The 24364-nt window shown below is 42.4% G+C and overlaps 3 protein-coding genes and 1 non-coding gene across 8 annotated transcripts in view; all 4 read right to left on the minus strand.

Moving 5' to 3' along the window:
- Positions 1-5383: 5383 nt before the first annotated feature.
- Positions 5384-12798, minus strand: TOMM20 (translocase of outer mitochondrial membrane 20). Its single transcript, XM_040551754.1, has 5 exons — positions 12541-12798; positions 8139-8185; positions 7333-7414; positions 6908-7050; positions 5384-5795 (listed from the first exon to the last, which is right to left on the minus strand). The coding sequence occupies exons 1-5, from the start codon at positions 12662-12664 to the stop codon at positions 5751-5753; spliced, it is 441 nt and encodes a 146-aa protein (XP_040407688.1). The 5' UTR covers positions 12665-12798; the 3' UTR covers positions 5384-5750.
- On the minus strand, positions 12180-12314 carry LOC121068859. Its single transcript, XR_005819119.1, has one exon. It is a non-coding gene; the product is annotated as a small nucleolar RNA SNORA14 (small nucleolar RNA).
- Positions 12799-13044: 246 nt separating the features above from the next.
- On the minus strand, positions 13045-20269 carry RBM34 (RNA binding motif protein 34). Of its 3 annotated transcripts, XM_040551747.1 has the most exons (12): positions 20187-20269; positions 20024-20070; positions 19941-19975; positions 19295-19434; positions 18057-18261; positions 17386-17445; positions 16765-16808; positions 16224-16307; positions 15972-16035; positions 15842-15884; positions 14110-14228; positions 13045-13386 (listed from the first exon to the last, which is right to left on the minus strand). In XM_040551747.1, the coding sequence occupies exons 1-12, from the start codon at positions 20222-20224 to the stop codon at positions 13111-13113; spliced, it is 1155 nt and encodes a 384-aa protein (XP_040407681.1). In that variant the 5' UTR covers positions 20225-20269; the 3' UTR covers positions 13045-13110. The 3 variants fall into 3 exon arrangements, with proteins under 3 accessions (XP_040407681.1, XP_040407680.1, XP_040407682.1); XM_040551746.1 differs by having other exon boundaries at positions 19941-20070; XM_040551748.1 differs by lacking the exons at positions 19295-19434; positions 19941-19975; positions 20024-20070; positions 20187-20269 and adding an exon at positions 19089-19236.
- Positions 20270-22123: 1854 nt separating this feature from the next.
- Positions 22124-24364, minus strand: part of ARID4B (AT-rich interaction domain 4B) — an 88461-nt gene continuing 86220 nt past the window's right edge. For all 3 annotated transcript variants that reach the window (XM_040551741.1, XM_040551740.1, XM_040551739.1), the window contains one exon: positions 22124-23893. In XM_040551741.1, the coding sequence (XP_040407675.1) occupies positions 23763-23893 (131 nt within the window). In that variant the 3' untranslated portion in view covers positions 22124-23762. The remainder of the gene's footprint in view (positions 23894-24364) is intronic.

Genomic DNA, 24364 nt, shown 5'->3' on the forward strand with positions numbered 1-24364 from the left:
AATCCATGCAATAATCATTGTCATTTTAATCATCACAGCAGAAAGTACATTACTTCTAATTAAACAATATTAAATACAACAAAAGATGCTAACCAGGTTGTTTCAGAGCTCCAGGAAATGCTCTTTTACATACGTGCCAAAACAGGCAAAGTTTAGTTTGTTACAGCAAATTTCTGTATCTTCCAGGCTACCTTACAGGGTGTAACACATCCAGATTGACCTAGGGAAGGAGGAGAAGCCTGGTGTGCAGAGACAATATCTTTTATTGAACAGCTCTATTTCTCTAGGTACTTGCTATGTTTTAAGCAGACTCCTAAGTATTTTTAATAACCAGTTAAATGCCCAGAAATATGTTGACTGACAACTACAGAGGCCGAAAACTTCCATTTAAGTGTACAGCACCAACATACACTTTCCCCTGCAAACACAACCCAAGAAGCACAGAGAAACCACTTCTGAAGCGCGGGAATAGTTAAGATTTGGTCACAAGCCAAGGTGCCACTATGCTACAAAGAGCTGCCTCCTCGGCATCAGAGAAGCCCCACCAGCTCACTTCATGTCAGCCACGGGATTGCCACAGAGCAAGGAGATTTTGCCATCTTAGGCTGAATTTCAACCAGCAACAAAACCGCATCCCATTACCAACTTATAACATCTTACCCCTTTTCTATTTTTTTTTTAGGGGGTGAGAATAGCCCTCCTCTCACAGCCCATCTCAGACAGTGCAACTCCAGGCTTAAGCTGGAGAATTTCTCCTCCACCCCTACTGCAGGTAACAGGAGCTCTCCTTTCACTCCTTTTTCAAAGCTCATTCAGGAAAACTACATCTGGGCAGGGGGAACTCAGCTCTGACATGCCAGGGAAGGAGATGCAGTTGCGTGTTGCAGAGCTTAAGCTGCACAATGTAGCTGGTTTATCTACATACCTGGTTTGGGTTGAGGGATGGAAGGGAAACCTTTCTCATCATGTAACCACAACAAACAAAACACACAGGATTTAAAGTGCCAAAATTAGGTATCGGTAGAAACATCTGCCGCTGCTGCCCCAGTGATCCTGTCTCATACACTGTACCAAATTTGTCTGGACAAAATGCTGCATTGCATCACCCCACGAGACGCGAAGATTCTTAAAATCAGGATTTTGCAGGGCAAGCTTGCACAGACAATGTGCAAAACTGCCCTCTGCTGTTTAGATTCAGACCTGCTCCGATAAACGATAGTGTGAGCAAATTCGGATTTCATAGTCACAAGGGTCCAAGTTGTGAAAAGATGCAGAACTAGCTGGCAGAAGCTGTTTTCTGCCTCCACGCAGAGTAGAAATTTCATGCTTGGAAGCCACTCAAACTGTCTCACAGCACGGACCATCCGGGCAGATTTACAGGCTGCAGCAACGCCGTTCTAGCTGCAACACTGCCCCATTCAGCAACCACCAGAGCGGGCGAGCACTAATGGACATCCCAAAGGTAAGGAGTCAAGAACATCCTCAGCGTGCAAGGAAAATGCTGGTAATCGTCAGCGAGGGCTGCAGGACATGCATTTATTAACCCATGAAATCAAGGCCTGACCTTTACAGAACAGGAACTGGAAGGACACCTGTGGAGTCCAAACCTTATAGCACACAGGCCTTTAAGAACTTCTGATTATCAGGTTACAGCAGTGATCAGAAAACACAGAGTAGTGACCTTACCGAAAGATAGTAAATAATCTGTAAAGCGAGCACCTGTATGTCCCTATTGCAGGGAAAGAAGGGAAAACCCTGACTTTTTTTTTAAGCACAAATGGAAAGCTCTGTACTTTGAAAAAATTGCCCATTGTTAAGTTCTAGTCTAGATGGTTGCGTACAGAAACACGGCACAAGGGCCAGCTGCTCTCTGTGGCTTCACTCACGCATTCTCACACAGCACGTGGCGATTCCTGCCCTCTGAGAACAGCTTCAGATGTCCCCATCTTCTTCTCTGGGAAGCTCTGTTTGGGTACAACTGCAGAAAGCGAGTAGTTACCTCCACCGCAAAGTCAGTTTCTGGAGTGGCTATGATGAAAGCTATTCCAGTCTTTACGAACTAAGCACAGGTTTCAGCTCTTTGCAAGACACTCTTTGGGTCAGATTTGACTGCTGTGCAGACAGGCTGTTTTTTTGGTCACTGCCCAAATGAGACCATAACCTACACTGGACAGAGTAAACACACAAATTGAAAAACAAAGCAAGATTTAGGTACAACAGAAGCCTTGAAGAAATGATTCTCTTCACATCAACCCTTTTCATATCTATATATGTTTAAAAACTCAGAAGCTTGGGTGTACAGTACAACATGCCTTTGAAATACTCACTAAAAGCACTTAGTGACCACTTCAAAGATTCCCTTGAAGTTTCACTCATATTAATTTTAACACAATGGTCATGCAGGGCCAGTGTCGAGCCTAAGGGACTTTAAACACACCATCAACAGATGTACAAATAGAATTTTAGAAAGATTCTTCTGGGTGCATAAATAGCTTGAGCTTTGATGATGACTGGCTGGCTGGCTGCCTCCTACACAGCAGGGCTGGGACTTCTCCATTTTTCAAGTTAAAGGCAACAATATTATTCTGTCATTCCCCAGGGTAAGGAAATTAGTGCCAGATGATTCAGTGTGTGCCTGATCACTCTGGTTTTGGATTCGATCCCATGATCTAAAAAACTTAATGGTGAGACATCAAACAAAGGTAGTCCTGCATGATCATAAAACTAGCTGTTTTTTGTTGGTTTTGGGTTTTTTTTTGGCTATAAAAGCTGCCTGAGAAGCCCATAACTGATGACAGGAGACTTCCCAACATAAAACTAACAGACCTCTGATCTCTTTTATGAGGAATCCTTTGAGGGGAGAGCCACAGAATGGAGGACTGCTCTCTGGGAGAAAGAATAGTAGCTTTACCTGCAGTGAAGATTACAGATATTATCACCAGGAACTCTGAGCTCACCAGCAGCAAGTCCTGCAATAGTTCATGTCCACCTTTTTTTTAATTTGCACAGGCAAAAAGAAAGAGTATTATTATGCACAGCTAAATGCAACAGCATTACTACCAGTGATGCAGCAACATCCATCAGTACCACTGCACTTCCAATGACCGGCTCCTTAGCTTATGTCTGAAACCAGCCCTAAGTTACAGCCTCCTACATCTGTGGGCTGTGCATGCCAGCGACACCAGCGGCAGCCCGCCACTGTTGGAGAAACAGCAAATTCCCATTCTAGACAGTATCTTCAAGTCTTCACAGTTTGTAAAGTTTTAGCTCATCAGATTTTGGAAACAAAAAAAATTAAGCCTTAGTAAAAGGATTCAACATCCCCACCCTATTAGACAAGGCACTCAAATCAGGTGTCAGAGCTTCCATTAGCTTACTAAGCAAGTACTTTTGGATTATAAGATTTGCGACTGTATCTGTACTTCTTAAGGCTTCATTTAAATCTACGTTATCTAAAATATCTAACTTTTCAGGATCAAGAAAACTAAAAAGGTTTAGAGTAACATGGGTGTCTAAAACAATTATTAAAGCAATGAACATTTGCAAACACAATCAGACAATCACCAAGTCTTCCAACAAAATCAAAGAACTGACACACAAATTTGCTAAAATATACTTAGTTCAGGAAAGCATTGCTGTAAGCTAAACCGTGAACTCAAACTGGCAACATTATACCAGAGTGTAGAAAGCTATTCGGGTTCGAAGGAAGGGTATCTTACGCTGTTTGGGTTTTAAGGCAGTTTGATTTACCTTGAGGTTAAAAGATGAACCAGAAAGATATTACACTGAAATGACCACCGCCAGCAAGGATAGAAAGTAAATATGGGAACAGTTCTGACAGCATAATCTACGAATTTTTCCTAACTCTTTAAATTAAGAAGTAAAAGGCAAACTTCTCCAAAAAGCCCAAATGCACCGCATAAACACAGAACCTGCTGCAACTTTTTATTTATTTATTTTTTAATATTTTAGGTGCAGAATAACTTTGTCCCTCTGAACCAAAGAAAAGAGGAAAACAGTCATTGTCACCTGAAGATTACGGCTACTATGTTTTACCTCTACCTTATGCTACCTGAACAACTCAAGCACAACAGAAAGACTAAATTACAGCTGGCTATTCTAGAAGTTTTTGTTCATACCAGCCATGAGCCCCAGTATTTGTCCCACTACAGAAATTTTCAACAGCAGCTCAAATCTTGGGACACTCTATTTTCACGGGGTTAGTGGGGAAATATCTCCATAACAAATTGAATTGTCCAATCTGACAGACTCAGCAAAAGTCATTTGCACTCCTAAACTCTGGTGTCTGACTGCTAGATGACCACGAACTATCCACTTAACCTCTCAAAAATTCCATACTAAGCAATTTCTGAAACTTTGAGACCTGTTTTGGAAGAATCTGCCTTTATAGAAACTTAAAGCAGGCTGAAATGAGACAGAAATAAATGGAAATGTTAACTAAAGTGCATTCAGAATATCGCTTCTGTTTGGACTGTGCCATCTAGTACCTTACTAGTAATGTATTGGCATCACAATCACAAACTGTCAGCTGGTCTTTAGGACAAACACCCTAAAGCATAAGTCACCGTGCTGAAATGCAAAGCTACATTTTTAATTGTTTCTTCTGCCACCTGAGTGGCCGTAGCACAAAACCAGAAAGCGGTAGAAGCTAGTCTGTTTTAATTTGAAATTTAGAGCATCCTACCCATGGAAAATGAGCACGAGTATTCTTTTGAAAGCACATTTGAGCCTATATGTTATTTGTCTCCTTTTCACTGTGTACTGAATCTTTACATGTTTCTAATTCCAGTAGCTTTAGCTAGTTTAGCCTGTTTATCAACAGGTTTATCAACATCTTACCTGTGTTACTTGTATCAGTCCAAAAATTTTAAAGGCAAGTGCCAAAGGCTGTTAGCAACCGTTTTCTATGGTCTTGAAAACTAGAGACCGAAACGTTAATTATCTTATAAAATGTTTCAGGCTTTTGAAAAACCAATCATTGTGCTCTTAAAATCTTTCCAAGGTTCTACTCCTAGCAGCTTTATTTCAGACACCTGCACTAACAGAGCTTTCCTGTTGGGCAGATACTGTTTTGCCTTGCATCACAACAGGTGTTATTGTACCTGACAAACAGATGTGTCATTCTTTCTGCAGCCAGTCACCTAGTACCATTCTGATTTGCATCTCTTTTTAAAGTGACCAGTTACAGCTTAAATGATCACACACCTATTTTTTTGAGAAATTACACGAGGTTTTTAATTAAAAGCATTGGAAGACCAGCCATAACATTAAAAATAAATTTTAATGTTAACTCATTTTTAGATCATTTGCTCTGACACCCAAATGTTCTGAAATTTAAAGTAGTACTATAGGGACACACAAGTGCAGATAAATCTTTATTGCCATAACTTTGCTTTGTTTTTTTCAAAAATGAGCATTGGGTTTTCAATAGGTTGTAGTTTTATGTCTTTATATGTACAACATTACAACTGCATATTTTAATAATGAAGTTAGTGATACTTTGATAACTCAACACAGTGTATTTATAAAATGAATTCTTATCAAAATACACTTTTCACTGGGGTAATAAATAAAATCCTGCGAAACCCACCTACACAAAGTTAATTTAACTCTGGTAGAACCCGATGTGGTACACAGTCCATTAACTACTATGTTTGCCCCTTTATCCCCCTACTGATGCTCATCTTCTGGGGTAAGAAAACACTTTTTCCCCCTGTTGTGGTGTGACCTCATTCAACATCATCTTCAGCCAAGCACTGTGCACTTACAATTCTCTGTAAGAAGGAGAAAAACTCATTCACAATTACATAAAATTGACAGTAGGCAACTGATTATCAACAACGTAATTTTACACTGAAAATTAAGCAGTGTAACTACTGAGCAAACTGATTAATCTGTTAAAAATTGTAATCTCTTTGACAAAAGAGAAGCCAGTTTTGAAGCCAGTTCTGTAGAAATTATATACCATGCAATACCAACCAAAGCCAAAGTCAGATAAATAATATCCTGTCAGCCTCAAGTGATGACCTCTGTGTGTTTTTTGGCACTGTTCTCTTATGAAACTTTTTTGCTCCATTGCTTCCCCAGACCTTTACATCTTGTGCATCCAGTGCTTTTCAGTGCTAACGATATGGACCTTAACCTGAAATGTTACCAGGCCTGAGCTGTAACGACAGCTGACTGATAAACAGCACTGAGTCTCTGCCTTATGTGAGGTAACATCACGAGGGAGCTCCCTTGCACTTCCAGAAGGTAAAACTTCTATTATTTATTTTAGAACAGACTCGCTTGCTAGCATATTATCAACATTACTTGCACAGTACCACAGTTTAAAAAGAGAGGGCATTTTATACACCTAGCTACCAGCACTTTTGTCATCAGGAATACCACTAAGCTTCCAAAACTGTCATGTGCTCTGGTATTAGTTAACATCCCGTGTTGATAGCTGGCCCAGAAGCAATAGTGTAGCAGAAACAACAGATCCATTCTGATAGACTTTTATAGCACTTACAGGTACTTATATGTAATTAAAAAACTGAAAATCAAGACCCAGTGCAAGAAAGGTATCGCTTTTCTGACATCCGACTTCTATCTGGAAAACAGTGGATCTGCTTATACACTACGATGCCTGTAGATGTCTCTGCTTTGGAAGAGCTTACCATACCCTATGCATAAGAAAAGTTTTCTGTTTTGCCCTGCTTGCTATCAATGCTGCATGATATTTTCATAAATATTTTTAAACGTTTTAGGTTAAAGACCTTCTTTTAATCTAACTGAACCTATACAAAAACCACGTTACCAAAAACAATACTCAAGGCTGATGTAGTTGATGACAGAAGAAGTTTAATTAGTTTTCAACCTCAACAACAGGGAATGTTTCACATACCTGGCTTATTGTAGGGAGCTTAGTTAGAAGCATTTGAAACACTGGTGGTGGAAGAGTCTGCTGTAGAACTTGTAGTAGCTGCTGCGGCTGTCCACACACAGCAATGGCATTGGTCAAGTGATCAACACCTTTCTCATATTCACCTGCACAACAAATCATGTTTTGAAATCAAACTTCTTCCAAAGGATGAAGTATTTACATAAAACATTCACCGACAGTGCATTAAATTACTTAGAATCAATCCGCGCGTTTCTTTTCTCCTCCCTTGTTGAAGCTTCTCAACACAGAAGGTTAGAAACGAGCAACCAGATTTTCTTAGGTAAATCTGACTCCCAAAAGATCTTAGTGTACAGAAATCATTTTCTAGAAAAAGTTAAGAAAAATTACTTTTACGACTTACCCTTCAAAAAAATTTATGCTATTACCTTGAGCTAGTAGTTCCTCGCCAAGCTGGATCTCCTCAAGAAAAAACTTCTGAACTGCTTCAGCATCTTTCAGATCAGGCAACTGTAACACACATAGTAAAACTGAAGCTGGCCCTTAAACATTAGTTAATAATTTAGCAGAAAACATTCTCAACTGACACCAAACATGCGCAACCACACTTTTACACTGAAACTCACAAAATAAATTAAAAGTATCACCATCAAGTTAAACTTATGCAGAATGTTTTTGAAAATCAGACTCAAGTCTCAAACCACTGCACCACGCATTCATAGAGGGACAGAGTCCGAAATACCTCTACTCAGTTTATTATGTATACAGTTTCATAGCAAATAAAAATTCTAAGTAATGTTCATTGCAACTATTAAAATCAGTTAAGATATATTTAACTCTTCTTAAAGGATCCATTGGCAATAAGGAAAGAGAGAAGCAGGTCAAATTCTTACAGCAAAAAACTTCCAAATTCAGCTGTAGGTGTATCCCATCAATGGCTTTTAAATCTGAGAAGTACTTATGGACATACTACAAAGAGGAAAACACCTTCAAGTCACGTAGGAAATGTGTGTACTTTCTAGTACTAGGCCTCTATTTCACTTGAAAAGGGAACAATCGTTTCATATGGTTATTTGTGAAATTTTAAAAATATCTAAAGACTGCATATTTGCAGAAGTGTTTGTAATGCCAGAGCTGAAACAGACGAGCTACCCTTTAAACAAATTTCACAAATAAACCTGGTATAAATGAAACATCTTTCAAAATAGCACTGCGTTATTGAGCACAGTATTACCTTGGAAAGCCCTGCTCTCTCTTTGGCAAGCTTCTGTTTCTTCCTTCCTGTAAGAATAAAAATATCGTATGTTTTTAATTTGCAATTTAAAAAGTCTTCAGATTAGACTTGTTCACTGTTTAGAACTATAAGTTATTTTCGAAATAAGAAACGGGGAACATATTCCAAGCACTGAAGACGGAACACAAGATTGCAACCCACTCTCTGCAACAGAATATCATTTAGAGGCCTAAGGAGGGCTGGCGGTGACACACTGACTCAAAATGACAGCCCTTCTGGTGGCTTTGGTAAACACCAACCACACGGGGCCTGCAGGAGGGCATACCTCGTGCACTACACAAGCACTGAGAAGTAAAGGGAACCAGACTAATACAAGATTTCTCTACGTGACTTTCTAGCAACCATGAGACACGGAAGAGCTGCTATCTAACCTTGAGCCACTTTCACTTGGAAATACACGGTGCACCACCAAGAGAAGCTTTAGCAGGTGGCAGCACATACGTGTACTTTCCCAGCTGTTTTGCAATAGCACGGGCTTGGGAACTAGTCAAAGAGGTGGCAGCACCTCACCATCCTGCTGCAAAAGCCATACGAACGCATACGATCCTGAAATTAAATACCCAAGGAGAGCAAATGTTTACAGATGGAACAAACATTTACAGACTTAATCATCCAACCTGAAGGCATAAAGTTGATCTGCAACAGAAAACTGTAGCACTCCAGCACAACTAGTGTAATTAAAATGATATATCGCTTGCTTTTAATGCAGTTAGGCAGGTATAACAATACTTTATGGCAGCAGTTATTCATGACAAAAAGAATAATTGTCCCAATATAATTACCGCAATTCTAGGGATTTTCTTAGAATATTTTTTGTCATTTGGTTCATCAACTGAAGTAATTATACCAACGTAACTTTTAAATGCAACCCGTGGTTAAATAACTGTACTCTTACTATTTATCCTCAAAGTCTGCTCTATGAACACCTACACTGATGAAGAAGAGCTGTCACACAGTCCTGATTTGTCTTCTGAGACAGTTTCACACGCTGGAAACACTTCCAAGTAATATGACTGCAAGTTTTAACGGTTAAGAATTTGAGACTGTCCACATGAAGGACACATTCAGGAACCCATTCCCTAGCACTGACAATGCGATGTGTGAAATTTATGGACAAGGTGAAGCATGCTTTTTATAAAGGGAATTCATGTTCTAACTGCGTGGATCACCCCTGTATTTTCTAACCTTTCATACTTCAGTTTCTACAACATATTGACCTGTGTATAGTACTTTGCAACATCATACACAGCAATATTTTGTGTCGTATAGACTCCTAGCTCAGTACAATTAAATGATTATAATTGTTTGCAATATTAAAGACAAATTTGTCTTTTGAAAGTTTTGAAAGTGCCTTCGGTTAGCCCACTTCAAGTTTGTGTAACTTAATGCTTTAGAAAAACTTGAAACTGCACTGGCATGGTATACTGGCATGCCAGTTTTCCTAATACACTCAATCTCAAAGATGAAATCAAAATGAGGAAAAGAAATACGACTGGAAGGTTTCACTATAAAAATAAGCCACACTGCAGCTGTAGTGCATTCAGGAAAAACATCACTGAAAGCACACAAGGAAATTGTGCTTTCTTGACAATTTCTAAAAATTACATCAATTATCAGTCACCAGGTTAAGCATTTAGAGATAAGGAAATAAGGACATACGCTGGCAACTACAAATTTTTAATAAAAGCTTTTGACTACTGATCACGAACGTATGAAATCATACACTTTAACCAAAGACTAATGAAGGAGTGTTAAGAATCACCAAGATTCTAAGATTTAACATTGATCTACAGAATTTTTGAGGTCTGACTACCGTGCAATTTTTCTTACTTTTTTAAAAAAATGTGTTTTACAGGGCTTTTTATAAGTTCACTAGCTAAAAGAATTACAAAAAAAAAAAAAAAATAGCTCTGAAGTATATGCAGGAATTCCTCCCATACTAGTTTCCAAAACTAAATTTAAAATATCTTCAGAACAAGAGCCAAAAGTTACATTTAAAATACATCAGAAAAAAGCAGTGGCTCAGGGAAGGAGGGAGGAAGAAGAGCAATTTTCCGTTTTACCTCAAGGATCTGCAAGAAAAGGAAAAACCTCCCTCTTTTCTAAAGACATCATTGCAATCTGAAAAGGGGAGGGACAAAGTCTTAGCCATCTTCCACGCAAGGAATTTTAGATGCAACAGAGATCCACGTGCACCCATCCAAAACCAGCTCTCAAACGGCACGGGACTTGCAGGTTTTTCAGGCACAGCTCTTGCGTATGGGAAAAAACGTTTCAAATGCAAACCAGCAGACAACCTGATGCTCGGGCATGATTTGCAAAAATCCTGAGCTGCACCAGCAGCTTCGTGACCAGTCCCACAGCACCGACCCAAAACTCCTTGCCTCTCTGGCTCCCAGCTGTGAAGCCTGCCTCCTGAGCTCCTCTCCCTCAGGTGAGCGCAGCAGGCAAAAGGTGCCCTGAGCCCCACCTGAACCATGAGACCCTACTTGCACACAAAGCAGTTGCGCTTTGTGTATTCAGGAACGAGAACAGTAAACACATGTAAAATCTTATCATCTTAAACTAAAGCTGCAGAAACTAGCCAGCTCCAGATGTTCATAGCATTACAATCTTCTGATCCCAAGATTAAATACAATTAAGTATCAGAACTAGGAACACAAAAAACTAAAACAAGAGCACTATACCTACTAAATAAGCAAGATTAAGACACCTGGAAAACCAAAGTCCATGCATTCTTGGAGACTCCCTTTTTTTTTTTTTTCCTGAAACCTGAATCCAGCCACTTCATTTTTACTATGGGATTTCCCAATGCAGTCTTTAGCCCTAGCACAGCCCAAACAAAAGGATGTAAAATGTAACTGGGATAGCAAAATAGTGTCAGATCTTCATTTGTCTGCCAGTGTTTGAACAAATAAAACCTGCAATCCGATGACACGCAGGAGCCCTGGTCCCTCCTGAAGTTTGGTGACATTGCATTACAGAGGCTGAAGAGCCATCTTTTCCTAAAAATGCTTATCCGCTCTAAAGACGGTTTCCACATTTTTTTAATACAATGCTCCTGCTGTTGCCTGAGAAGCAGTACATCCTCATCCAAGGAACGGCTGCTGCACCGGACCCTGCTTTTGCCGAAAATTTCACTGACTGAGCATTACCATCCAACGGCAAAAATGCTGCAACGATCTGGTCACTGATAACACTACAGAAGCATCCAAACTGCAGAAAGTTACAGTAAAAGTTACATCTTGAATATAAAGTAATGTAACCTGAAAGTTACATCTTGAATATTATCTAAAGCCTTACAACTAGAAGCAGACCAGCGTGTCATGCCGAACGATCTGAGGTCTTTCAGTTGTCCCCCAAATAACAACCACCCTCTACCAAATCGCAGTGGATTTTTTCCACTTTTAAAGAAAACCTTCTTAATCCCAGCAAGGCCCCCAGCACAATTTTTAGAGCCAGCCTAAGGTTTGTTCAGAACGTTACTTGGCAGAAGCCCAGGTAACAAAAACAACAGGATGCAAAAATCACTTTCGATGTTTCTGTAAGAAATCTTATGTAATCCAGTATCCTCCCTTCCACACAGAAGATTGCACTGTCGAAACCTAGATTTCTGCTGCGAGACAAACACCAGTTCACTATACCAAAAACTGTCAGTGTCTGCCTTGCACTACAGGGTGAGAAGTGCTCGGAGGCCACACCGCCGCCGTGCTGCTGTGGTGCTCCCCACGTGAGCACTGCCTCTTCCACCGATGAAGCTGCAGTCACGTCGGGTTTGCTTGTGGGAAGTTTACCTCGATAGTCGTTTCTGGCAATTGCAGTAATTTCCGATCGGCTCAGTTGTTACAGGGTAACTAACTGCCCTTATTCCCGTGGCAGGAAGGACCCAGCGCGCGGCCTGTTCCTCGTGACCCGCCTGGGCTCCTCAGGGAGCTCACGCAGCCACACGTAGGAAGCCCACCGGCTGCCCAGACGTGAAACCAGTGTCGAGGACGTGAAATAACGGGGAGCCACGGGCGAGGAGCTCCGCGTTTTGGATAGATCACCATTTTCCTCTGGCATTCGTTCTTATCCTGGCGGCCAGCACCGAGGCCGCCAGGAGGGTTAAGAATGCGGCGGGTGCGAGCTGCCCCCCCCCGCCCCCCCGCCATCGGCACCCCCCGCGCTGCAGGCGGCGGTGCCCGGCGGTGCCTCAGGACGCCCCCCGCCCCTCCCCCTCCCCCGCCGCTGCTTCCCGCCGGCGGGAGGGCGCCGCGCGGCCGCCACGTGCCGGGCCTGGGCGGGAAGGGCCGCAACGGCGGGGCGGCGCCGCTGGTGCCCGTTGCGCGGTGCGGACACTCACGCTCCCGCAGCCGGCTCTTGAAGTTGGGGTCGCTGCGCCGCTTGCGGTCGAAGTAGATGCAGTACCCGATGAAGAGCGCCCCGCAGAGCCCCGCGGCGATGGCGCTGGTCCTGCCCACCATCATGGCGCGCGGCGCCCACGGACGGCCCCGCCGGCCCCGCCGAGCTCCGCAGGCACCTTGGGCCGGGCGGGCAGCGGAAGGCGACGCCGCGACGCGCTTCCGCCGCGTCACCCCCGCGTCATCGGCCGCCGCCGCAGCGCGCACGCCCCGCCCCGCCCCGCATGCGCGGCCGGCGGGACCCGAGCGGCGCCGGGGGCGGGTGGCGGAGCGGCCGCGGGCGGGCGGGGCCCCGCGCCCTGACGGGCAGCTCGCGCGGACAGCCCCATGCGCGGGGGGGGGGGGGCACGGCCCCGTGTCCGTACCGCAGACACCGCTGGCCCGTAGGAGCCCAAAGCCCAAAGGCTGCAGCTGGGGTGAATGCTGACAGCAGCCCCACCAAACGCTTCTAGTCACAGGTTTTATTAAAAATACGCAACGGCTTTACAGGCCTCACTGGGCTGTGCAAAAGGCTATTTGTTTTTCCCAACTTTCTTCTTGGTAACACTTTTTTTCAGTCTCTTTGTTTTGGTGCTCTTTTTTGAGGGGCTTGCCTTTTCACCGACAAACGAGCCGTTAGAAACGCCCTTGGTTTTTAACGCCGCACGAGCTCTGTCCTTAGGACCACGAGGCTGGTTTGGAGCTCGCTGCGGGGCTTTCCCCTTCTCAACGCAGCGCTTCACTCGCACCTTCCTTCCCATCAGATCGGAGTTGTTGAGTTTCAGAGCGAGATGCACGGCATCCGTATTCTACGAGAACAGACATTCGCCTTAACAGTAGCGTGCTTCCAGCTGATGACTTCCAAACAAACGGCTGCCTTTCCTTAATCCCTGTAGGCAGGGTTTTGCAACAGAGAGCACCCAAACTGCTCCTTTTACTAAACAACAGGCATCTCTGCTCACAAACACGAGCACACCTATACAGCCTGTGCACCGAGGCATACATTCTTGAAAATGAGCTCTGAAACAGCTTAAACAAGTTGTGAAAGACAGACGTAGAAAGAAGGAGAAACTGGTAAAAAAGGTCTTGGGCTGCAGGAGATAAACTAAGGAAGATGAGGCTGGGAGAAAAGTATGAGAAAGCCAGCCATACAGTACCTAAATGGGCAGAACTAGCCACAGAACTGGCAGGAGAAAAGAATTCCGCTTACATTTTGAAACATAAGAAATGCGAGAATGTTGCAGATACACCAAGTGAACTCATCTTTTCCTCCTTTAAATCCTTCCCTTAAAGGTCGTTTCTTTAACCCCAATATTTTGTAGCTTTTCTTTGTACTTTACCTAAAATAGTTTGCTTTCCATGTGCTTCCAGGGAACTGGTCTTCCAAGCTACTTTTAAGGTACAAAACAATGCTACCATGTATCATCGTATACATATCCGAAAGAACAAAAGGTCAGGAAAGGCTGTAAAAGCAAATCCCAGCTCAGATTTTGAAGAATTCCCAGTGCCCTGAGCATGCCATACATACGTACCTCAAAGAGAATGTAGCCAAAGCCCTTCCCCATGCCCGTCTGCCTGTCTCTCACAATTCGCACTGCTACCACATCTCCGCAGTCAGCAAAGTGTTCTCTCACGGCATCATCACTGATGTCTGCAGGCAAGCACGATAAAACAGACGTCTCCTCAGTCAAAGAGACAACTTTAAAAGCCTGGCCCACATCCAAATATTTTATATTTACCAATTTAGGTACACAATACATATATTTAGATAGAAAATTTTATGTATCAGTGCATAAGTATCGGCGGTTCAGAAAAATACCAGCCAGTTAACGATGCAGACTTTATAAAGGGCTGTTTACTTTGACACTCACTGATTCGCTAGCTTTGAAGTGTACAATACAAATCACAAAGGAGAATGAAGGCAAAGAACAGAAGATTTTTTAAAAAATAATTTCATTTATGATTTGAAAATACTGGAAATTAAGATTCATGCAACATTTTTATTTTTGTAGCTCCTTCTTATGCTGGAATCTATTTCTAAGAGTTAATAACTGATGATACCGAGCTTCAGCTGGCAGTTCTTGAAGCCTAACGCTCACTGACCTGGACAGGGGAGATGGGATTAATACTACTGAGCCTCACGTGTGGCCATGACCAGCATTCTCAGTCTCATGCAACCAGAAAGGCATGGTTTAGTATTGTTACATCACACCTGGGTTACTCTCGTTTCTGTACGGCTACACTTCATCCTGTGTAAGTCCCTTTACACAGCCATAATCACATCTGTGCTACGGGAGGGTCTGAATTTAATGGTACAGGTTTAGTTGCAACAATGGGACCTCAGTGTGCTGAGAACAGTTCAAGGTGCTGAAGTCACTTCCAGAGCACTGCAAACATCCAAACTGCTCTTTTCTGCAGCAGGCACGGGAGCACAGACAGCACTGACACAAGCTGTACACAGCAGAGAAATGTCACCAAACTCAGATTTATCACCTCTCAGATTTTCAGGCAGGTCACATTTTAGGCTGAAGCCCCAAACCCACCTATTTCAGCACGACCATGAGCAGTATGTGACACTGGTTCTGTGTCAGGTCATCAGCACGGGGCATGCCTTCACCCTGCATATTTACACACCCACACCATCCCAAAGCAAGACGCTCATCCCAAGCATCCTGACTCCATCAATACCCTCGTGCGGACCACACCCGACAGCGACCCCTTCACCTACTCAGAAGCAGCTGAATACTCATTAAGCACTGACCTGAACTGCACCTGAACTGTAACTGAACCTGTACTGTACACTGACCTGAACTTGCTAGCCACCCCGCAACAACCCATTGCCAACAGCTGCCGGGACTGAACCACTCATCTTGTGGCTCACAGACAGCATCAAAACTAGCCCTAACTGCGTGTCGTTTGGAAGAGGTTCACAAACAAGTTCCAGCGCACATCTGACAGTTTATTAAGCTACGGCTCTAGGCAGTTCGGTCATATTTACGAAACATCTAGTAACGACGAGAAATAAAAGTGCTTGTAGTTCTACAAATGTAACAGAAGAAAACAATTCATCTGCAGCACTTGCTGGAAACTTACTCCATTAGGTATTTCAGTCAAAATACAAAACTACTGTTTTAAAAATTCCAGTAAGTGATATTTAGCTACCTAAACAAGATACCCTGAAATAACAATAAATAAAGAAAATCCTAATGTCAACATATTCCAAAAAGTGTTAAATAATGAGGTATGAAAATCCATTTTACTTACCATATGAGAGATTTCCCAAGAATACAGAACGTTTATTGTCATGCTAAAGAAAACAAGGAAGAGGTAAGACACTGTGTTACTTGTTATAGCAAAAAACAGAAAATGACTTTGAGTCATACACATTACTCACCAAACTGTTTTTTGATGCAATGTCAACTCTGATGTGAAATCCGCTAGCAATTTCTGTTCCGTTTCTTTTGGAGTCAAAAGAAAAAGGTAATACTTAATTTACAAGGTCCCTGCATAGTATTCTTCCAAAAGCAAATTTACTTTCTAAGTTTGAAAAAAAAAATATTTTAATACAAGCAAAAGAGAGGAGGCAGTTTAAATTTACCCTTTCGCATTCTGCATTTTCAACATGAGGACCAAAACCAAGACTTACTTTTTTAGAGCCTTAATGGCATCACATTCTTCTTTAAATACAACATAAGCATTAATGTACTTCACGTTAGGGTGAATCTTACGCCTGGAACAGGAAGAAGACACACATGAGATACTGTGCAGCACACGAGCACTTCCTGTTAAACATGTTTATATCTCCTCTGTTTTGCGCACAGGAGCAAATTAAATTCTCTTAAAGGTTGAGAAGCTCCTTATGTCCAAGAAAGTCCCACTGTACATCTTGGCTTCTATTTGCACCCAGATTGAGCATCCTCAATGCAGAAATACACACAAAGGAATTAAAGACAATTACTGCACTTATATTTTTGCAAGGAGGTAGGCAACCTAACATAATTAATTACTTACTGCTATACTGGGCACATAATTCCTTTCTACTTCTCAAAAAACTTGCACACACACAAAGGTAATTTCAAAAGTCAAAGAAACAAAAGAAAAAAATGAATATAGCTAAATATGTAAGAACATTTAAAAATCATTTTTGCCTTAAAAAATAAAGCATGAAACTCACAAGCAGAACCTACTTTATTGCTGCTAACTTTTTGGATAAAGTGTCTTCTGCTGGAACCTTTAAAATAAAAAGAGCTTATGTTAACCGGCCCCAGTGTCAATTTATCTCAAATGTTTGCTCTCAAAGAAGAAGTCAAAGAGGTTCCATTCCCACCCAGAGTAATAAAGCCAATACACGGAGCAGATGATGTAAATGGCTGTTCTCAGAGATGATCTAGAAATATCTCAAAATTACGTAGCTGGCTTTAACCTAATCTGCTATGTTTCTTGAGTTCCAAGACAATTATCTTCAACTGTTTTATCCAGTACAGTGAGTCACAATCAATATTCCTTAGCTCCTGTAATTTAAGAAGAGCTAAACAATACCTTAGTTAAACCCCCAGTAATACAGGCATACTTCTGGGACAGAAAATACAGCTCCGATCGTACAAACTGCTGTTACACGATAAGTACAATGTGATGAAAGGAAAGATGCACCAGTGGTGCCTCTGTGGTAAAATCTCCAAGGCTTCTTCTAATGGTAAAATGTACCCACCCAAACCTGCTTCTGAATTAATAAGTGTACAACCCTTACGAACACTATTCTGTAAGGTCGCAAAAGTAAATGCCACGTAACCTCGGAAGAAATAACGTACCACAGAACGGAATCGAATGGATTCTATTTGTCCATATTCTTTAAAAAGAGATTTCAGCATCTGAACGGAAAACATTACAGATATTCAATGTATTTCTGCATCCTGATAACAACAATTACTGTTGAACACTTACTTATTAGTAAGATTTTTACACTATTTTTATTTCAATCATACAAGGTATGTTACTGGGCTACTAAAAATAAGCAAGCTACTTGTAACTACTTCTGTGTTTCCTGTGGCAGCATCTTATTTTACAGACTGACAAAACTGAATTCACAACCCTAAGTATAAATTTAGGTATAGGAAGGAATAAATTTAAAATATTTTACGCAACCATCTGAAGTATTATTTATATTCAAAATTAGAAGCAGATTCAAGCTTTGTACTTGCAGTTCTCATTTATTAAGTAATATTTAATTGAAAAAGAAATCAACCAAAAGAAATCTTCTACTGAAGAAAGAACAACTGCAGCCACTGCTGTAAAAAACTCAACCCCACTAAACCAGAAGAGGCTGCCTCTAATGGCTTCTGATGAGCGTTATTTCCTACTTTCACAAAAAGCAATTTTAGTCACAAGCACGTATGAGTTCTCATGAGGAAGCATTCCCTTAAACTAAGGTAACTTTCATAAGCCTTTTCATTCTTTCAGCTGCCAGAATCCACGCACGTACCTGAGCAGTGGAGTTGACAGGTAGGTTTCCAACAAACACTGTTCTTTTGTTTTTTATCATTTCTTCTGCCTCATTTTTTTTCTTTTGTTGTTTTAGAGTTTCTGAATTAACACCACTTTTGGCGATGGCACGAGATGCCCGTTTCACTTTGCTTTGAAATAGTTTTTGCTCCTCTTCTTCATCTGCCTGTTCTAAAGCACTCTCCCTTTTCAGAGAAAGACAAGCAAATTATAATTGACGGAGAAAAAAACAGGACATTTGAGGTAAAAGAACTGAAGCCTCCAAGACAGGAATTTTAAATTATAATTTTAAATGATTATGTTCAAAGTAAAATTTCAAACATTTTTGCCTATTATGCATTACATAAACATAGTTTTCTATATTATGGAACGGTCAGGTATCTGCTGCCCCAGAGCATGGAACTCACTATTATGTGTAATTAAGAGAGAATTCAGAAGTACATTGTTTTGTCTAAAAATGAAGGGAAAGAAATCATCTTTGTACACCAGAAATAAGAAAAGATTTTATTTTTCCTGGCATCCACGGCACTCACAACAGACAATCTTTTGGGATCCATCACTAACAGAGTTCTACACAAACTTGCCATAACAGCATGAACAATAACCAAGAAGGCTGCTGACATGAAAACAACAAAGAAATTATTTTGTTTCTTGGGCATGAAAAACGCACCAACACCAAACAAACGTCAATATTCAGGAACTGAACAGAGACTAGCTTCCTGCTTGAGTCAACAGCACCTCGCTTGCCATGCATGTTTAAGGGAACGGACAGCTACCAACAGAGCAGTTCTGCATCGCAGCAGAAGCCAGCACTAAGGACAATTAGCTCTGGCTGCACCTTGCTCCTACTGAAAACACCTCTGCTCCTTTGCCTGCAGGACTGCTGGATAAAGGCATCTACAGCTCGAAATCATCACTTTGTACCAGAGAGGACAACAGTATCTACATCTCCACCCTCCAGCCCCGTTAGCTCTCTTACAGCAGTTCTGCATTCCACAGACCTAGGACCTACCTCTGACAAGAAGCTGAAGTATTTATCACCTTCTGGTGCAAACTATGGGACGCTGCCACAAGCTTCTTCAAAGCCATCTTCTTAAACTCAAGGTTGAGATTAACAGTAGACTAAAACTGTGTTGTTTCACTGAACTCGTAACGTTATGATTAATCTAGATGGATTTTTTTTTTTAATCCTACTTTAAGAAGGTATCACCTATTTACCTGTTTGCCAACTTTTTCCCTGCTTTTGAAAGCTCCTTTTTTCTTGTTTTCTTCACTTTTATAGGAGGTTCTTGCCTGTTAGATGAGCTCTGATCTTCTGATGCTTTCTCCGCTTCTGGATGCTTTCTCTTCTTATTTTCCTTAAAAAAAGTTAAAAGAAATTAACTTGAAAAACAGAATTCCTACGATTATTTCATGAATTATGATTTATTCAGAATGCCACTAAGCGAAGGCATTAACCCTGCAAGAAGAGGTGCTTCCTACATCCAGACCTGTCACCCACACTCCCTCGTGGCAGCATTTCTACCCTGTTGGAATCACCACGATGGCTGCTTGTCGTGAAATCCGCAGGAGGGGTTCTGCTCCAACAAGTTGCCCCTGTCTGACCACAGGAAGGTGGTGTAAACTATCTGAAAGCGCCTGCCGCCCTGCCCTGCCAGCACACGACGCGGTGCTCAGGGACACGGTTCAGTGGGTGACACTGGTAGCAGGGTGATGGTTGGACCAGGTGATCTTGGGGGTCTTTTCCAACCCTAATGATTCTATGATAAAACCCTGCGGCGTCCGTCGCCACCACACAAACACGCCGCCGCACAAAGGCGCCCCCAGCAAGCCGCCCGGCTCCCACCCCCATGGAGGAACTCACCCTGGGCACGGCCACCAGCACGGGCGGCGGGGCGGCGGCGCGGAAGAGGCCGTCCAGCGGCCGCGCCGCCGCCCCGGTGCCGGGGAAGAGGCTGCCGAGCACCTGCCCCACCACGTACTCGCCGCCGGCCCTGCGCGGGAGGGGAGCGGCGTTAACGGCCGCCGCCAACGGCCAACGGCCGCCGCGCGAGCGGCTGAGGCGGGGGGTAGGGGGTAAGAGGGGGGGGTAAGGCGCGCGCTGACGCACCCGGGCAACGGCTCCGCGGCTCCCCGGGACGCCGCCATGGCTGCGGCGAGTCGAAGGGCGAGGGGGGTTCGTCACTTCCGGCGAGAGGGGGCGGAGGCGGGAGGGGGAAGATGGCGGGGGTCCGCATGCAGCGACGGGTGCGTGTCCGGGGCAGGGCCCTGGGCAGCTAGCCGAGGTAGATACCTTACTGGGATCTTTTCCTACAGCTTTTCTTCCTAAAACGTAACTTTAATGCTACAAGGCACGACAGCAACAAGGACGGAGTAGAAAACCGCACGCCACGTAGAGGCTGAAGGGGCTGCTGAAAAGGGGCAGGGGGCGGCTGCCCTGCCCCATCTGCCTTCACGGGGCAGAGCAGGGTGTAGGCGGCGCGGTGGTGCAGCACGGCCCGAGCCATCAAAGCATCAAAATTACCCTGGACGCGTGTTCAGCTGACTGTTAGCAGAGACGCGTAATTGCTGACGCGCGACAAAAGGCACAGCCAGGCTCCAGGAGCTCAGGGTCTGAGGCGGAGAAGGAAAGGGGATGGCATGACAGAAACTGCACGGTACCGAGGACATACAAGCACGAGGGGGACTGCAAATAAGGGGAGGCAGGAGCAACGCCGGCAGCCTGCAAGCCAGCTGTGCTCTCAGCACACGCCGACAGCCCACCCTCAGCTGTTCTCACCGTGACCAAACACGAGGCACAGAACGCATCTGTCACCCAGCCAAGGCGTGAAGCCTAAAAGCACGGGGTAGTTTTGCCTCTAAGGTCACCCTCAGAGCAGGCACTCCAGGGTACGGGCACGTGTTCTTGCTCAGCTTTAAGCACAGTGTGACTGCCGAGCAGGAAGCGCACCCGTGCTTAAGCTGCATTACAATATACCAACTGAAAAGAAGCTCAGATTTCACTTACTGGAAACTTGGACAAATTTGCCTAGCTAAACAGTCTGGCAAAGGAATCTTCATTTGTAACCACTGGGATCTAGTAACACAAACCATTTGCAAACACTTCACGGAAGAGGTGCAATATAAAACACCCAGAGCTGCTTTTGATTACTCATTAAACCGCACGCAAGACACACAAAATTAAACAGTCCCTGTAATAAAGAACAGCAAAAATCCCTATTTATGCAAAAACTTTCAACTTAATTTAGCAGTGGGGAAGCTAGGGGAGGCGGCTGATGAGGAGCCTCTCCATTATTCCATTTTACAGAAGTAAAAACAAACCCCCCCAGAGAGCAGGAGTGAATGATTGTTGTATCAAAGTGAAAGTGCTGGCACTGAGACAGGCTGACCCAGAACCAGCAGCGAGGGGGAGGCTGAGTGCACTCAGTTGCCCAAATGCAGTTTCCAGTCGCGTCACCAGCTGCACCTCCTGGGACTGCAGACAGAACTGAAGTATTACAACTCTGATTTCTGTATTATTAAAAATTTACTCCCAGTCTCAGATCACTGCTCATTATGAACCAAGTGTCCAAAACTTATCAGTCATTTATCATCCTCACTGGTAATCCCTCATTTTGCAGGTGCAACAGTATTTTGGTCAGCTGAATGAAGGCCAGATGTGGTATAAGCAGATATAACTAAAGACTTCATTCACGTTTCACTTCTACCATATCAGAACTTAACCGGTTGTTATTAAAAGCCAGCAAGTATCTCCAGGAGCTCTCTTATTCATTGCCAAGCTACCTGAATTAACACGAACCAAAGCTCATCTTTATTTCAACTGATTCCGCTGTAATGATGTCAATAGGCGAAGCTCTCCTGTTCTGCTGAAGAAGATTAATTTGAGCCGACTGCTAAGAGGAAAACGGGGCCAATGTACTTGGTCTATCGCATTTTCATATGGTTATTAGCAAATGGTATTTGATATGGTGTAAACTAATTCTGCAGCTTGGTGTCACTTAAATGAACACATTATGGTTACTTAATTAAACTGTTAGAAACAAAATCAGGGATTCACAAACTATGGCATTTTATTTCAGAGGCCTTTGCTTACATTTGTACAATATATTACATAATTCTCCATTTTCTGCAGAACCTAATATATATTTTATAGCTTTTTTCTATAAGCTTTTCCTTCAATGTTTGTCAACAAATTTTTACAGTCCTGTACAATTCTGAATACTTTGAAACCATTTTCAATAAAATCAGTTAACCTTAAGCACACACTACGAAGACTGAAAATGCTTTTCTTAGAAAAGTCAAATGTAAAGGATTCTGACACTCTAGCATCTACAAACAAAATGCTTTGAATTCTTACATGTTGTATTGCCAGAAAACAAAGAAAAACATGCCAGCCCCTATTTCCCCAGCCAAAAGAAGTACACAGAACTACAATTAAAACAGTAAAACAATCTGTACAATAAAGTACTGTGTATTAACAGTGCCAGGTATTAAATAGCTTGGATGAACACTTCCGCAATATACAAATGTCTTACAAAGGTATATAATTAACAGGAGAGCTTGGGATTCATACAACATAAAATCAATACAAGTGAAAACAGTTTGAAGTTGGTTTTGGAATTTGTACAAGGCATTTAAAAAATTAAATGTCTACCACTCAGCTAGCTATTTATTTTAAAAACAACTACCCTTTTGTGGCAGTGTTCATATCAGCAACCACAAATTATAACCTCACACCTTACTCGGTCTTGAAGTCCTCTCCTTGAAGCTCGTAATAAAATAAGCGTTACAAATGAAATATTTGTTGCTTTAAGGGAAAAGAAACATTTACAAGAAAACACAAAAATATAACTGTTATAATCCATTATGAATAAATATACACTTTAAACTGGCTAAATACAATCTTTATACATTAAGATTTAATACAGTTTGTTAGCCATTTTCTTCCTTTTTTCATAATGTATTTTATCAAAATTAAAAAAAAATACTGTTTTATAGAAAAATGGCAAAGTACAGTAGTTTCATTCCAATTAACGGGCCATTAAAACCCAGAGTAACCTATTTAAGCCTAATTCAAACCTGTAAACATTAGTCAGTTTTGTTTGTTTTTAAAGGAATCCTTGTATTTGGTTATCAGGACTGATGTCAAACATCCTAACTGCAGGTTTTGAATTGAATACATGTGCTTGACGTATACAATTAAGCCACTATAAGGTGGCTTAGCAGTTAAAAAACAATTAGCTTGTACAAATGAAAATAGGTTCAATATTTGTCATAAATAAATGGAAAAATATCAAATGTTCCAGCTTTAACAAAATACCAGGGAATACATGTACAGTAAGCCTTACCACATTTATTTAGATCAACCCAACAACTATATGCTTATTGTACTGTCTCTACAGGCAGTGAACAGCCTCCATTTGCCACAGTGGAAGGCCTTCGAGTCACTGGACTTACAATTCCCAGACAAGTTGGAAACAATTATTGCTTGAGGAAAAGCAGTTTGTTGTACTTTTTCTTCATAAAAGTGCACTTAAGTGCAAAGTTAGCTTGTCAAGAAACAACTTTAAATACAAAATAGTGCTTGTCTGAATTTTGTGCCACTGTGCAGTATAAAAAAAAAATCAAAAAAAAAGAGTGGCCCTCAGCAGCCATTAAGTGCAAAGTGCTTTGGCAAGTCCTGCTGTCACCTGCACTCAACTGACATTCCATTCTGTGATGAACTGGACATAGATGGCTCTGCTAACGTTAACATAACCGCAGCCGTAATGGAACTAGAGGAAGGTGATGAGGAGGAAGATGACGTAGTAGCAGCACCTGCACGGGAATGACAAGACACAGGTTTTTACAAATTTACAAATTAAGCAGTAAAAAGGTTTACCCATTCAATCACAAGGACTTGTGTATCCTGACTCCAGCATCTCATGTGTAATAATTAAAAATACCTCCGTTTCCTAGCTTTTGTGGGCAATATTCCGAAAGACAAGTTAGGCTAGGTGCAAGAAAGCACAACATTGCCCCTTGCAGCCCTGGTTCACTGATCACCCAGACAGAGGATGCCAGAAGTCATTCCTCCCCACAAGTACACAATAGCTCCCTTTTCTCCGCAAATGTGCGCTGGCAGGGCCTTGTCCCAGCACTGAACCTGCCCAGACAGACGGCTCTGGCCACCAAGAAGCAACTGCAGTGCCCGTATAAAGGCTGCAGCCCCCCAGAGTCTTACTATACGTGGCATTTTAGCCTCTTATAATCAGTGTACAGTTAAATATGCAGATAAAATGAGGTGTG

The sequence above is a fragment of the Cygnus olor genome, chromosome 3, assembly GCF_009769625.2.
Source record: "Cygnus olor isolate bCygOlo1 chromosome 3, bCygOlo1.pri.v2, whole genome shotgun sequence".
Lineage (NCBI taxonomy): Eukaryota > Metazoa > Chordata > Aves > Anseriformes > Anatidae > Cygnus > Cygnus olor.

What these genes read in the sequence shown, in the direction of transcription:
- TOMM20 (XM_040551754.1), bottom strand. Translation starts at nt 12,664, where the DNA reads ATGATGGTGGGCAGGACCAGCGCCATCGCCGCGGGGCTCTGCGGGGCG. An exon ending in AGAGAGCAGGGCTTTCCAAG is followed by an intron (nt 7,415 to 8,138) that starts GTAATACTGTGC and finishes TGTGTGTTACAG; the next exon opens with TTGCCTGATCTGAAAGATGC. An exon ending in AGCTCCCTACAATAAGCCAG is followed by an intron (nt 5,796 to 6,907) that starts GTATGTGAAACA and finishes TCCTTCTTACAG; the next exon opens with AGAATTGTAAGTGCACAGTG.
- RBM34 (XM_040551746.1), bottom strand. Translation starts at nt 20,224, where the DNA reads ATGGCGGCGTCCCGGGGAGCCGCGGAGCCGTTGCCCGG. An exon ending in GCCGCGGAGCCGTTGCCCGG is followed by an intron (nt 20,071 to 20,186) that starts GTGCGTCAGCGC and finishes CCTCCCGCGCAG; the next exon opens with GGCCGGCGGCGAGTACGTGG. An exon ending in TGCTGGTGGCCGTGCCCAGG is followed by an intron (nt 19,435 to 19,940) that starts GTGAGTTCCTCC and finishes ACTTTTTTTAAG; the next exon opens with GAAAATAAGAAGAGAAAGCA.